At 51.3% G+C, this 15,244-nt stretch overlaps 1 protein-coding gene across 2 annotated transcripts; it reads right to left on the bottom strand.

Moving 5' to 3' along the window:
* Positions 1 to 5,287: 5,287 nt before the first annotated feature.
* LOC115504434 (E3 ubiquitin-protein ligase TRIM50) lies at positions 5,288 to 14,351 on the bottom strand. Of its 2 annotated transcripts, none has more exons than XM_030301418.1 (7): positions 14,237 to 14,351; positions 13,079 to 13,489; positions 9,683 to 9,778; positions 8,512 to 8,742; positions 8,399 to 8,421; positions 7,183 to 7,307; positions 5,288 to 6,263 (listed from the first exon to the last, which is right to left on the bottom strand). In XM_030301418.1, the coding sequence occupies exons 2-7, from the start codon at positions 13,475 to 13,477 to the stop codon at positions 5,674 to 5,676; spliced, it is 1,464 nt and encodes a 487-aa protein (XP_030157278.1). In that variant the 5' UTR covers positions 13,478 to 13,489; positions 14,237 to 14,351; the 3' UTR covers positions 5,288 to 5,673. The 2 variants fall into 2 exon arrangements, with proteins under 2 accessions (XP_030157278.1, XP_030157279.1); XM_030301419.1 differs by having other exon boundaries at positions 8,399 to 8,418.
* Between the last annotated feature and the right edge of the window lie 893 nt (positions 14,352 to 15,244).

Genomic DNA, 15,244 nt, shown 5'->3' with positions numbered 1-15,244 from the left:
CTGCACCGCCCTGTCTGCCTGCACTTCCGGAGTCAAAGGGCACGGAGGTTCCGACCCGGAAGCCCCAGAGCTCTTCCGAGGCTCTCGGGCGTGTTTGCGGCCGAACCTTGGGAGCGCGTTTCCCTGTTTCGTAGCCCTTCGCTTTTTTTCTAACAAATCTTTGCCAATCTCATAGACAATGGAATTTTGCTGCTGTTTTAACTTCCCTGAGGCTGACTATTTTCCTATGCTTATTGGTCCTTCGTAATCTGTTATGGTAACATGCTAATGTCTTTTGGTCACTCTTACAGCATCCCTTAGTGTCCTTTGTATATTGACCATATATAGCTCGTCTTAGGTGTTATTTTTTCCAGTTTGTTTTTGCCTTTAATGTGGCTTATAGTTGTTTTGGACAACTGTAAATGTTTATGACAACATTTATAAAACTATAAAAAACGTCTTCACTTTTTACAAACTTTTATGGTGTCTGCCTTTGGTGTCATGCTTGGAAATCCCTTCACACCTTTATAATATAGAAATCGTGGCTTCATTTCTTCACACTTAAATCTTTAACCCATTTATAATTCAGTTTGCACATGATGTGAGGAAGAGCTCTTTGTTTCCAAATGGCTAGCTTTTCAGGCATTGTAATCATTCATTTACGGGAAAGTGTCCCCAGCCTGAACTCTAGGAGAACAGGGATTTTGCAGTATTTGCCTCTGTCCCAAGCCCCCATGTGGTTAGTGGTACATATGGAGTGAACAGATCCAGTGCGTGTGTATCTCAAGCATTCAAGTAGGCCTCCATGGACCAGAATATTCCTGCCTGTATAGTCTCTGTATCGTCAGCAGCATGTCGGCAAGCATTTTGCAAGAAGGTTGACTCTACATTAAAATTGCTGAGTTGTTTAAAGTTCAACCCAGTCCTGTGCCTCTAGGTTGGTTAATAAGTGATCTTTTAGTGGACTCCCCCAACCCGATCAAATCACATAATCTATTTTATTTTCTTCATAGCATCTGTTCCATATGTAGCTATGATTTATCCTCTAGCTGGCTCCATGAGGGCAAATCCTGTTTGACTTATCAATCCCTACCTCCTAAACCGGTGTTTTTCTCACAATAAGGACCTAATATATCTGTTGAATAAGTGAAAGAGTGAATGAATTGAGCACAAATTGATGTGGACACGTGGACAGCTATGCCAGAGTTGACCCGTCCTAAATCCCAACCCCACTCCTTCAGGTGAGTGGTTAAAAGTGCAACAATATGGATAAAGTCCATAGTTGACTCAGATTTCCTTAATTTTTACCTAATGTACATTTTCTGTGCTTAAATACCAGGACACCACATTACATTCAGTCATCATGTCTCCTTAAGGCAACTCTTGGCTGTGAGTTTCTCAGACTTTCCTGGTTTTTGATGACCTTGATAGTTTTGAGGAGCCCTGGTGTTTTGTAGAATGTCCCTCAACTGGGATTTATCTGAGGTTTTCTTTCTCATGATCAGACTGGGGTTCTGGGTTCTGGGGAGGAAGACTCCCAGTGCCATCCTCATCAGATCTCATCAAGGGCATATAGTATCAACATGACCTTATTCACCGATGTTAACCTTGATCATCTGGTTATGGTCGTGTTTTTCAAGTTTCTCCACTGTAAACCTCTCTATCTTGTTCCCTCTGAAAAAGAAGTCACTACGCACAGCCTGCCCTTAAGCAGTAGGGGGTTATACTGTCCTTGAGGGCAGAATAACTACAGAAATTGTTTGGAATTCTTCTGCAGAGCGGTCTCTTCTTCCGGATTTATTTAATCACTTATCAGCATGAACTCATGGATATTATACTTTGAGTTGTAACCCAGTACAGGTAACCCCTGTTTTGAAAGTTTATATTAATTACACTGCTTCACTTTTACAAAAGACCTACATCAGTACCTGTTTTCATTAGTTGAAAGAAATCCTAAGAGGATTTTCACTCTTATGGAAAAAGGGGAGAAGTAAAAATAGCATCAGGGGTTCGTTTTGCTGCGAGCCCTGGTAGAGGCAGTGAGTACCCCAAGCAGTCAGAGTGATGCCACCAAGTTCCTTCCCCAATATCTCCACACATCTCAGCATCAACCTTCCATAGCTTGGAACTGTGTCTGTGAGCACCTGTGCTTTGCCTTGATTGACTGTGTGTGCAAGATGTATCCTAAGATAGGGGCACCTGGGTGGCTCAGTCGGTTAAGTGTCCGACTCCTGATTTCAGCTCAGGTCAATCAAGACCCGCATCCGGACCGCATCAGGCTCTGCGCTGGGTGTGGAGCCTGCTTGAGATTCTCTCCCCCCTCTGCCTCCGCCCCTCCCCCTACGTTCCCTCTCTCTCTCTCTCTCTCTCTCAAAAAAAAAAAAAAATGTATCCTAAGGTAAGAAAAGGTTAAGAGCAGTTAATTTTTTAGGTCTGGAAACACTAAAAAAATGTTTCCATATAAATTAATGGTAATTGCTTCTTCACTTTATTGCATTTCAGTTAATGAGAGATTTCATAGAAACACTCTACTTTTTTATTTATTTTGAGAGAGTGCAAGAGAGTAAGGGAGAGGCAGAGAGAGAAACCCAAGCAGGCTCCGCCTGTCAGCACAGTGAGCCGGAACTCACAAACCATGAGATCATGGCCTGAGCTGAAGTCAGCCACTGAACTGAGCCACCCAGGTGCCCCCACTCTACTTTTTGATAGCAGGGAAACCTGTACTACTTGATTTTGTTGCTCAAATTCTTCCCGTTTTGGCCACCGGGAGAGCTTTCAGTTGGCTCCCATGTCCCTGCGACAGTCCTCTATTATTGCAGAGGTTTTTCCCACGGTTGTTCGGTTTTGAGCATTCCTAGCACTAGGAGACTCATGGCTTAGCTTGTGTATTTCCTCCCCCAGTCCTCGAAGCAGCCATTTCTCCAAGGACCCCTGGTTCCATTTCACTGGAGAATGGTATTAGGAGCCAAGATCTGGATGCCAGGTGACCTGTGCCTTTTAATGTTTAATATGTGACCACTAGAAAGCTTAAATCTACACATGTGGCTCTTCTATTTCTGTAGGCCAACACTGTTTTAAGTCTCCTCTATCCTAAGAAAGCCTTCCCTTAATCCCACCTTCTCTCAAATTCGTGACCCAGTTCTCTTCTTCCCTTCCCCATCAAGCTGCTTAAAACAAGAATCAGCAGTCATTGCCTTTACTTCTCCCTCACGTGCTGTTTAATTCCCTGCAGTCTGGCTTCCACCCTAGTCCACTGAGATGGCTTCCTCCAAGGCCACCAAGAATCTCCTAATATTCCTCAGGCCTTTCCTGCTGAGGCTGGGGTTTCACGGCACTGTTGGCACACCTTCTTTGCTGGAAAGCTTTGGCTTCTGTGACCTTTGCTGCTGGTACACACACCCCCACCCCCAGTTCTCTGACCATTTCTACGTTTCCTTGGCAACCTTGTCTAAGCAGCTCCTTTAAGTTCTGGCGTTCCATCCTCTGACCTCCTTTCTGCCAGTCTAGTATTTCCTCCTGGGGCAGACTCCCTCCCTTCCACACCGTCATTGCTACAGAACAAAGTTAATACGCACTAAAGTAGCATCAATGGCCCTCCCTGGTCTGGCCTCCACCCCCTCTCCAGGTGCAGCTCCAGCCGCAGCACCCCTCGGTGGACTAGGCCCCCAGAAGCTCTTCCCCTCTGCCTGTATTCCACCTTTTTTCAGCTAAAATGCCAACTCCGCATAAAGAATTCACTGCTCTTTCCTCTGCCTTCTCCATATTGGGTGGATCTTTCGGGTGCAAGCAGAAACACGAACTCTGGCCAGCCAAACAAAAGAAGGGATTTACTAAGTGAACGCAGAGGTGTCTATTGGCACCTGGGGCTGGCGGGGGGGGGGGGGGGCCGAAAGGTGAACGCACAACGGTAGTTGAGATGAGCTTAGAGAAGGGAGTATTTATGAAAGAATGGTCAGAGTTAAGGGAAATCATAAGAGATGGTGCAGACTCAGGGCTAGTGACAGAACTGCTCGCCGCCCAGCCTGAAGGAACAAAGGAGAGCAACAGAGGAAGGGACCCCGTTAGTGATCTCTGGATGAGGAAAGCTGCCAACCCACAGCCAGGCAGGCAGGAAACCAAAAAAATAAGTACTTGAACTCCTTCTCCTGCCCTTGGACCTCCTACCAGTGCCTCCCACCTGCTGACCCCAACAGGAAGCTAGAGGGTTTTGTGTTCCACCGGGGCCAGCCTCCCAGGACACAGAACAGGGGGGAGAGGTGGAGGGGAGTGGATGCAAAGGGTGACAATCTTCAGCCCAATCATGGAACTGAAGGAAGAGCTTCATAACCAAAAACCAGGTCTGCAAGGTGTCAAACAAGCAGGAGCCAGGGCCAAGGCCTCACAGATTCAGCCGGTAAAGATACAACAAGCACCTTTTGGTTCAGACAGCCGATTACTTACATGGGCAGAAGGAAGATCGGCCGAAGGTGCCTCACGGTCCTTGTTGCACACAACGGAAGGATGGCTGCAGTGAGGGCTGGGGGATCTCCTGTTGCTGAGAAGCCAGTTCTAGATGCAGCCAGGCTGTTTTACCGTCTACAGCTCTATTCGGAAGAAGGTGGGGCCGGAAGTCTCAGACCTATCAGAGCCTGGGAGGTGATGGTTCCTGACTCTCCTATGGGATAAGGTCAGTGGGGATGGCCTTGGGTCGGTGCCTCACAAGCCTCCCATCCTCTCTGGTTCCTGGAGGATCTCCCAGACAGCCTGCAGGTCAAGCCTTCGCCTGTGTGGCCAAGGTGAGTAAGTGCCAGGGGACCAGGACACAGCTGTTCCCCACAGAGGTCTCTCAGGCAGCTCCACAGACCTCAGTGGCACAAGGCTGGGGAGCTTCTCTCTAAAGCACCAGGTCTCAGACGCCTCGGCCGCAGCCACTCTCTCTTCCAATTTTCAAATTCTTGGCAGAGAATTCAGCTGTCCCAGCCTCGGTCTGGAATGGACACCATCAGCTGTGGCCAGGGGCAGACTCACCACGGACAGAGGGAGGCTCTGAGCCACTCCTGTGCACCCAGCAGCTTTCAGAGATAGGCCACACCCGTCTAGACCCTACTTGCTTCTGCTCTGAAGCAGTGTTATTTCCATCCCAACGAATGGTGACGGAAGTCGAGAGAGAGGCCTTTGAAGACAGCGAAGACAGAGTGATTGGCGCGACTCTAACCGCAGCCCAGCCTGCACGGCGGAGGCAAGATCTGACCTGACTGGAAGCTGGAGCAGTTTTAAAGACCTGAGTGTAAAGCGGCATATGTACAGTTGTTAACATTTGCAAATCATCTAAAGAGAAAGACGGTATCAAATTTATTATCCTTAAGTTCACAATGACATGGAGAAATCACGTGTGGGAATGTTTCCAGCTCCAGTTAAAAGAGGAAGCAGAAAGTGGGCTTAGGAGGGACCAAGGGAAGCCTATCTTAACCCGTGGACACCCAGGCCTGGTTCTGCTGGTTTATGAGGAGGTGAATAACCCGGCAAAAGGTGAATCAATAGGCCCCTGGCTGTAGGGGAAGGGATTGTGGTCCTTTTCTTCCTATCATTAAACGTTTCTAGGAACACACAGGCGTGAAGACCTTCCCACACGGTAAAGAACATCATCTCTGCACACTGGACCCAGCAGAGCCCCGGCTGGGAAGAGCCCGCAGGCAGGCAGACCGACCGGCAGCCCTACAGCTTGGTGGGCTGCGTGGGGGTGAGGTGGGCAGGCCCGCTGGGCGGGGGCAGCACCAGAGGCAGCGCGTTGCCGCCCTTCTCGTGCCAGCACGTGTCCAGGATGGGGTAGAGCTTGCCCTGGAAGTCAGCCTGGAACGTGTAGAGCGGCCGCAGGTCATCGGGCCGGTCAGCATCAAAGAAGGTGAGCTCGCCACGCTCGTAGTGCAAGTAGACGCCGATGCGGTGGGGGTGGCCGGCCACAGGCAGGGGCACCCGAGGGCAGCCGAAGGCCTCGTACACCCGGCCCTCCTTCAGGCCAATGAGCCACACGCCATTCTCCGGGGACTTGCTCAGCCTGCCCTTGCGACTGGCCGTGCCCTTGATGACCCCCAGGCGCCAGTCGCTCTTGCTGCCCACCACCACCTCCCAGTAGTGACGGCCGCAGGAGAAGCCCCGGCTGGCCAGGACACAAGTACTGTAGTCAAAGCGCTCTGGCTGGCTGGCTCGCCGCTGGGCCAGGAGCCCACACTGCACCACCGTGTTGCCCTTGGAGAGTTCCAGGAGTGGGTGGGCGGTGGCGGGGTCCAGCTTGAGGGACTCCGGGGCTAGGAAAGATCAAAGAAGTGTGTTTTCCAGCTACACAGAAGGCAGCAGACCCTACCCCAGAGGGAGGCCCTGAGCTCCTCAGGAGAGGAACTGCAAAGGCCTCATCCCAGAATCGGAGGGGCCTTCTGAGAAGGGGCACAGAAGAGGCAACCCTGAGGACTGCTGAATGAACAAACAATGCCTGAACGGTGGGAAAAATGGGGCAGCTGTGAGGGAGGCATTCTGGTAAGGGAAAGGGCATGCACCTGCCTGCCTAAGATGGCGGTGCAGATGGAAGGTCCTGGAAGACAGCCCGTCACTTGTGCACCACAGCTAAACTCCCCAGGAGAATCCTTATCAAGTGCAATTGTTCTGATATCCTACCAGCCCATTCAAGGACAAACTGTCCCAACTGACCTCTGGATTACCTGCCAACTAATCAATTTGCACCAAAACCACACAAACAACATTCACGGACCAGAGATCATCAGGTTTTTTCCTCCCCTCCCCTTTTTGTTTTACAATAAACCCTATTTTTGTCTTTGTTAGATGAAATCAGCTTATCGATTGATCTCCCTTATGTGCTAGTAACAAAGGAATTCGTTAAATGTCTTCGTGTTATTTTTTGACAGAGCGATAGCTACCATTTATTAAACACGAAACTATGCACACACATTTGAATGTTTATAAACTACACAGCCCAGCAAGGTGGACTTTAATACCCCCTCCTTGCAGATGAGGAAGCAGACTCAGATTACAGGTTGGATCTCCAGCTAGTAAGGGACAGAGCTGTCTGGTGGAGCCCCAAAGCCACGCTCTCAACACTAACCTACGCGAACACCCTTCCAGTCTTCTGCACCCTAAACTCTGGCACAAGTGACAAACTGCTACCCACCCTGCATGGCAGCCCTCAGGGAAGAGAACGGGTTGGAGCCTTACCCGGCAGAACTTTTCGGAAGAGCCTTTTCCACACAGTCAGCTTGATGTCAGCCTGGTGGAGGCCCGGCTTGAAGGAGATGGGGCTGAAGGCGCCTTCCAGAGGCCGGGCCTGCTGGAGCTCTGCTCTGAGGGCGACAGACCTACGTGATGGCGGGGATGCACACCGCGCACCCCAGCCCTTCACCCGTGGGCAAGTCCAACCAGCCAGTCACAGCTCAGGACACTGTGCACTCAAGAGGCCCATCATTTCCTCCCCTCCACCCCACTCTCAGAAGCCCCGCCCCTTCCTGGAAGGAGAAACACTACATCAGTGGTTCTCAAAGGGCATCACCTGGAGGCTTGTCAGAAATGCAGATTTCTCGGGGCCACCCCAGACCTGCTGAAAGCGATTACTAGGGCTCAGTGATGTTTTAAGGAGCCCTCCAGGTGGCTCTGATGCACACTAACATTTGAGGATCGCTTCTCGATATTGGGCGACCCTGGCCCCTGGCCACAGCTGGAGCGGACACCTGCTCCCAATCAGCTACACTGTCCATTCTTTTAAACCAATGCTCCTAACCTGACTATCCCGAAGACCAAAGGAAATTTAAAACAGACAAGGAGATTCCCACAATCAGGATCTGAGGAAGGCTAAGAACTGCATGGCTATTCATTTGTTGGGGCTGGAACATGGATCCAATCCCTTCCTACAACCCATGGTGCAGGATTAGAGGCCCCTCATCCTGGCTCTTGCCCACCTCTCCCACTCATCGCCCATTCTGCCCTGTAGCCTACATTTTACCCCATTCGTACTGAGTTCACATTTCTCCCAAGTCTGCACACTTGAGCCTTTCAGATGACCCTTCCCCACTCTGCTTACCTGGCCAACACCTGTCCTCTGCCCTAAGCTCACCCCCTGCCATCTTCGCCAGTCCCGCCCCCCCCCGCCCCGCCCCCAACCTCAGTCACCTCCTCCTGTTATTTCTGTAGCCCGTGTGAACTTCTCTGGTCTTAAGTACCCACAGTGATCAGTGATGTAACCGGAGTTCACCATCCGCCTCCCACCAGTCTTTGAGACCCTTAAAGGCAGGGGCATGACCTTCATCTCCCTGTTCCCTGGGCTCAGTACAGAGCCAGATGTGGACAGCTGCTGACAAGGCACTGGTGCAGCTACAGGCAGGAAGTAGGGTAGAGGAGCCACCAGATCCAAGCTGAGAGCTCCCTCCAAGGTTATTACCTGGAGGCCGTGGAGTGATACTTCTGGAAAACAAGACAGGTGGGTTAAGGCATGGGGGAGGCTCTTGGGACCCTGGGGACCTGAGCGTGGGTGACACTCCCTTGTCCACTCACCCGGATGAACTCATAGTGACTCTCATTACTGAACTGCTCGAGCACACGTTCAGCCTGGCCCAGCCGCTCCTGAGTGCCCTTGGCCTGCTCCAGCTGCATGTCCAGGGAGGCCACAAGGCCACGGGTATGACCCTCCAACCCCTCCAGGCAACGGGCCTTCTCCTCATCCACCAGGTGGTGCAGCTCCTGGAACTCGCGACGGATCACCCAGCTGAAGACGTCAGATTCATTCTGGGACGAGAAGGGGCTGGTCACGGCCAGAACCTCAGCCAGAACCGCCTGCTTCCGGCTGACCCCCCGTGTCCTCGGGCCCAGGCAGCTTAGGCCTTCCTGGGCTTTTCCAATCCGAGCTGGTTCTAGTACTTGAGTTGCAGGCTGACTCGTGCGCTGTTCACACTGTGCCTGGGCACCCCCCGTGTGGCCACGGGGGACAGCAATACAGGCAGGGGACAGACTGGGCCCCAGCACCCATTTCAAACACAGTGGCTCTTTCTTCGGTCCTAACTATTAAACGTGCAAGTAAGATTTTGCTTCAGTACAGGGTTCCACAACTGGAAAAGGTCTGAAAGGCCCTGGGAGGGCAGACTTCAGAGAGCCAGATTCCCTGTGTAACCCTGAGTTCAGCCTCCCTGTCAGGCTGAGGAAGGTTAACCAAGAGGACCCTCAGGGGACATGGGTCTCCTGCTTCTGTTTCACAACTGCCTGCAGGGCCTAGGCTCCACATGCCTGCAGCCCCAGTGTGCCTGTCATTCAGGAAAAGCAGAAAGCCACCAAGGGCTTCAGGCCTTTCTACACTCTGCTCCAAGCTACTGGGCAGGCTCCACAGACTGTCAAGGTCAAGCAGACACAGCGAGTCAGGCGTTGGGGGGGGTAGGGGGTGGGGGCAAGAGAGTCATGCCCACACTTTGAGCTGTTTACATCTGGTACTTAGGTTCTGTGTTATCTCAGTCCCAAGGACAAGAGGGACACAGCCAATTTGGACAGAGTCCTGACAACTGAGTTGATTCCCCTGAGGGGATTTGCCCTTTCCCCACTCCGCCCTGCAATGCTTTGAATTATGGCTTTATATGAAAGCATGGGTTTCTGTAAAGGACAAATCACAACTGGGCTCTGCAGGAAAGGGAAGGTGACCAGCCCCAGGGTCAAGGGGACAGAGGGAAAGGGCACTCACGACAATCCGGGTCCTGTTGTTCACCAGCTTGGCAATATGCTCATCCACCTTCTTCTGCTCCTGCTTCAGGTCAGAGATGAGAGCCGCTAGCTCCTCCTGGAGGCAACGTACCACGGCCTCATGAGTAGCTGACCCCTGCACGCTTTCAGCTCCTTGGGGCCAGCCCTGGGCTTCACCCATCCAGGGGACATCCCAGTGGCCACAAGCACTCCCAGTGGAACCAGGGAAAGGGCTACCCGGGTACTCTTGACTCCAAAACAGGTTGGGGCGCCTGGGTGGCGCAGTCGGTTAAGCGTCCGACTTCAGCCAGGTCACGATCTCGCGGTCCGCGAGTTCGAGCCCCGCGTCGGGCTCTGGGCTGATGGCTCGGAGCCTGGAGCTTGTTTCCGATTCTGTGTCTCCCTCTCTCTCTGCCCCTCCCCCGTTCATGCTCTGTCTCTCTCTGTCCCAAAAAAAAAAAAAAAAAAAAGTTGAAAAAAAAAAAAAAAAACAGGTGAAATTATTCAGGAATATTCCACATCGAGGGCAGGAATTACCCAGACAGAAAAGGATCTCCAGGTCATTCCTCTGCAGGACATGGAGACAGACCCTAAACGTTGTTACAACTACCTGGAAGTCACCACACAACATCCAAGGGGGGCGATGACCGGTCTGAAGCCCACACTCCCTGAACAGAACGCTGGATGACCACATAAACTGCCTGGTCACCAGCAGATCTAGAATCAGTGGGCATGTGATCAAGAGCATCACAAAAAGGCTGGCTCCAAGTGAGGCCAATGGTGCATACAGTAGCCCAGGTTATACCTGGGGATTCCCCAATCCCTATAAAGACCTGACTCAATCGCTGGCAGGTTTGGGCCTCCCCAGGCTGAAGTAAACGCACTTCTCCCGGCCTTCCTGGCCCCAAATCTGACGGAGTCTTAAAGATTCAACCAGGACCACCTAGACTCCCATCCAGCTGCATTACTCGAGTGGTGCTGGTTTGTGCCCATGGAGCGTACAAGTCTTTGGCTTAGACAGTTCCCAAGCAGAAGTCAGCAGCAAGAGGGGTGCCTGGCTGGCTCGGTTGGAAGAGCAGGCAACTGATGATCACGGGGTTGTGAGTTCAAGCCCCACACTGGGTATAGAGATTACCAAAAATATATAAATAAACTTAAGGAAAAGAAAAAAAGAAATCAGCCGCAAGAGGCTTTCAGGAAAGGAGCAGAGTAAAGAATAAAACCAGTGTAGGGATAAATGGACACAGAGTCTTGCTCTGGAAAACAAGACATCAGAAGATCTCATAACAGCCTGAGAACGAAATTCCAGTAGGAACTCTCCTGAGGCAGAGAGAGATGGGATTAGTTCTTTTCGTCAACTGGGTCACAGTGAGAGTAAACAGAAACACACAAATAAATAATCTCAAGATCTCAATCAACAGGAGGACAACAGGCATGCATAAAAGGGATCTAATAAAGGAACATAACTTAGTGGCATCACAGCAAAGAGTCTTGGGATCACAAACAGCCACATCCAAAACCAGGACCCAAGCCGTCCCCGGCTCCAAGCCAGAAATGATGAGTGAGCTCCCGTGTGTCTCCTTCCCTCCAGGGCTAATAAAACACAGGCTCTCGATCTCGCTGCACTGCAATCTGGCTTCCTCCTCCCACACTCCACTGAAACGACTCTTGCCAAGATAATCAATTCTTACTGCTAAACCTAACAGACTCTTTCCAATCCTCAGCAGGCATTTCACACAAGTGATCTTGTTCTCATTAAAACGCTCTGTCCTGATCTCCAGGAGGCCGTATTCAGCCAGTGTTCCTGTTCCCTCTGCTGATTCTTTCTGTCCTTTTTTGGGGTTCCTTCTCTACCCGAATCTTAAACCCTGGTGTCCTTTGGGGGCATCGTCCGTATCTTCCCTATCACTCCGAAGACTCTCCTGATTGGTCTTCTCCACTCCCGTAGCCTCAATTACCACCCATATGTAATTCTCCCGATCTTTTATCCCCAGCCTCAGTCTCCAGTCTACCCCCCAGCAGTGTTTGGACCACATCATCACTCTGCTTAAAACCCTCCGGAGACCCCACCATGACGGTGCTCTGAATAAACTACAGATCCCTTCACATTTCACAGAAGCCTTTGCAAGACCTGGCTCCTGCTTACCTCTCTCCAGAGCTTGACAGAACTTATAATTCTTCAAATATGTCTCCTGATCTTTTGCAGGGCTGTCTTTATACATGGAATGCTTTCCTCCCCTTTTTTTCCTACCACGTCCTCCTTGCGGTTCAGATCTTGGTTTAGCAGTCCACTTCCTCCAGAGAACCTTCCCTGACTACCTGAGGGCACGCAGGAGCTACAGTCCAGATGGCCTCACGATTGCCTGTATTTAATCTTGATGGTAGCACCCAACACATGGGGACCGTCAGACTCCCAGACTGGGAGCTCCCCGGGGCAGGCCAAACCACTTGCCCACTATTGTACCATGTGCTCTAGCATATCTAGCACAGGTTAAGTGCCAAGCACATGTCTGTGGGTCCGAGGGTCTGGTGGATGGCCTGGCTGGCCCTGTGCACATTTCATACTTGTCTCCCAGGGTTCCGAGAGCAAAAAAACGCTGCTCACTCAGCCAGGAAATCCCAGGAACAGTGACAGGGGACCCCTGTGCCTTCATATCTGGATGCTCTTTCTTTTTCCCCACCCCTATCACCTGTATTTTGTCATTCCTTACCTTTACTCTCCCTTCCTCCCGAACACTCTGCCAGGTGCCCTATAACAATTCACTTTCCAGGATCCTTCCTGCCTCTTTTGATCTGTTGGCAGTGGAAAGAAAACTGGCCAGTTTGTGTCCTACCTCTGCCACCGACAAGCTGTATGACCTTGGGTTAAGACCCTTGGCTTCTCTGAGCCTGTTTCCTCATTTGTAAAATATAGTGAGAACCCCACCCTTCATAAATCTTAGATCAGCGTTATTCATCTTAAATAATGACGTGCTAAATCTAAGTTCATGAGGGCAGGAATCCACCGTTTCCACAAACACATTTTGAGCTTTTACTACATGCCAGTCATGGCTCTAGGCATGAAAATACCCAAGGAAACAAAGTGCTTTCCCTCATGTGGAGTCTGGGAGAGCACTCAAAAAATGGATGAAAGCTGCGAAGAAAAACCGAGCGAGGGAAGGGGCTAGCACTCGACAAGGACTCTCCATCATGCCTGTCTGCAGTGCCCAGCACCTGGAGATTGGAGCTGCTGAGAACACACTCTACAGAGTTCAGCTCCAGGACAGGGCTGCAGGGCGCCGGCATCCTGGCCTGGGACCCTCCTGTGCCAGGCGATGGCGCCAAAGAGCGCAGGAGCTGGGCTCCTTGGGCGCGCCCCGCACCCCCCACCCCCACCCGCAGCAGCCTCGCAGCCCACCTTCATGCGGCTGTAGACGGTGGAGACAGGCGTGACGCGGTGCTGCTGGTGGGAGCCCAGCAGGCCGCAGAGGCCGCAGATGAGCTCCTGGTCCCTCTCACAGAAGAGGCTGAGCGGGTTCCGGTGGTGCTGGCAGACCTTGGGCTCCGGGTCCCCGGGGAGCTGTAGAGCTTCGATCACCCGGGCCAGAGAGACGTTGGGCGGGGAGCTGCTGCTATCCACCTCCTGCCGGCACACTGGGCAGCGGAGCTCCGAGTCCAGGTGGTGGGACAGGTTCACCAGGCAGCCCTTGCAGTAGGAGTGGCCGCACTGCAGCATCATGGGCTCCTTGAAGACCTCCAGGCAGATGGGGCACTGAAGGCGGTCCTCCAGCTCAGGCACGCTCACCTGCCACGCCATCCACGGTGCCGGCTAGAACACAGGGCAGCTTTCTCAAGTCTGTTCCCTCCACACTGTGCCCCCAATCCCCCCGCCAAGTGCCACTGGGAAGTTAAGAGTGCCTTAGGGTCTCCAGGCCTGGATTCCAATCCCAATGCCTATGACCTTGGGCCTATTTCCTATCTTTATTTTCTTTTTAATTTATTTTTGAGATCATGACCTGAGCCAAAGTTGGACACTTAACCAACTGAGCCACCCAGGTGCCCCTTTCCTATCTTTAAAATAAAGGGCTTAATGGGGGGGGAATCACTTGTAGATATAGGATTCTACATTTTTCACCCCAATTTGTAGGTAAACACAAAAGGGGCCGTCTGCTGGGTCATCTGGAGTGACACCAACAATGTGCCCTCCAGCCGCAGTAGGCGTACTGACTCAGAACTGGACAGCAAAAACAAGCAAAGGTCCTTCCCACCTTCTAGATCAGTTCTCAAAACTGGCGAGCAACTGTTGGAAGCACAATTACAACCGATTCCTGCGTCAGCCCCTCACATATTCAGTGAGCCCCAGAAATCTGCATTTACAATAGCACCCTCCCTCCCCAAGGTCTTTCTAAAGCAGAGAGTGCTGTCTTAACAACACTGCTCTGGAGACTCGGAGACCGAGGAGGGTGGCCTCCTAAATTCGCACCCACTCCCTGTGCAAAATGATCGGCACTGAGAGAGGACAAGCACCAGGTGCAAGTTGGCCACGGACCCAGGGAGGGCCCCCACAACGAACTACCTGCTTTCTCACAATCCACTGAGACGTTCGCTGGATCTGCTCTACCTTCTCTTCTCCCCAGGTTGGGACAGAGGCACTAAGAGATGTGGGGATTGTAGCTGACCACCTGCTCCACCCTTTGTCTCTGCCCCTTTCCTCCTCCCCTTTCCCAGCAACACTCCTATGTCCTCAAGGTCACCCAGAATCAGGTGGAAACTGGGCCACATCACGAGACGGAGGAGGCAGCCTCCTTTCAGCTGGCAACGTTGATAATTCCAACATTCAGGCACTCACCTTGGCCACGCTTCGGGGAAGCGGGGGAGACAGAGGAGTGGTCCCCCAGCCACACCTTACAGACCCCAAACAGGAGTGGATTCATGTTTTGACACAACTCTTTCTGAATCTATTTTTTTGAAGACATTTTTATTTATTCAACTTCTTGAGACAGGACCTCTATAAAGTACGCATATCTTAACTATACACTTAATGTACACATTTCACACATTTACTCACCCTCGAGATCAACACACAGAATGTTTCCAGCACCCGGAAGACACTATGTGCTCCCCAGTCAGAAGCCCCTGGCAAGGATAGCTACTCCCTTGACTCTTATCACCGTAGATTTATATAGCTTTATTTTGACATTCAAATAAACAGAATTATCTAGGTTGTGCTCTTTCGTGTCTCACTTCCAATACAATTGAATACCATTAATACCGTTACTCAATACCATTGAATTGGCAACCTTTTTATACAAAGCCTTTCAAATGTTTAGGAGTTCAATGGCTTTTTTTTTTTAAAGCTAATTTACTTATTTTGAGAGAGTGTGCACATGCAAATAGGGGAGGGGCAGAAAGAGAGAGGAAGAGAGAGAATCCCAAGCAGGCTCCACGCTGTCAGCACAAAGCCCAATGTGGGGCTCGATCCCACCAACCGTGAGATCACGACCTGAACCTGAAGTCAAGAGTCAGATACTTCACCGACTGAGCCACCCAGGTGTCCCTAATGACATTTCTTTATGCGGTTAAT

This window comes from Lynx canadensis, chromosome E3, assembly GCF_007474595.2.
Source record: "Lynx canadensis isolate LIC74 chromosome E3, mLynCan4.pri.v2, whole genome shotgun sequence".
NCBI classification, from domain to species: Eukaryota; Metazoa; Chordata; class Mammalia; order Carnivora; family Felidae; genus Lynx; species Lynx canadensis.
Note: the sequence above shows the minus strand (reverse complement) of the source record. Positions and strands in the feature narration are given on the sequence as shown.

Excerpts from the sequence above, each read along its gene's own strand:
- LOC115504434 (XM_030301418.1), bottom strand. The coding sequence starts at position 13,477 with ATGGCGTGGCAGGTGAGCGTGCCTGAGCTGGAGGACCGCCTTCAGTGC. Across the intron at positions 8,422-8,511 it reads GTCACTATGAGTTCATCCGG|AAGTATCACTCCACGGCCTC; the intron begins GTGAGTGGACAA and ends CTTGTTTTCCAG. Across the intron at positions 6,264-7,182 it reads CTTCCGAAAAGTTCTGCCGG|CCCCGGAGTCCCTCAAGCTG; the intron begins GTAAGGCTCCAA and ends GATCTTTCCTAG.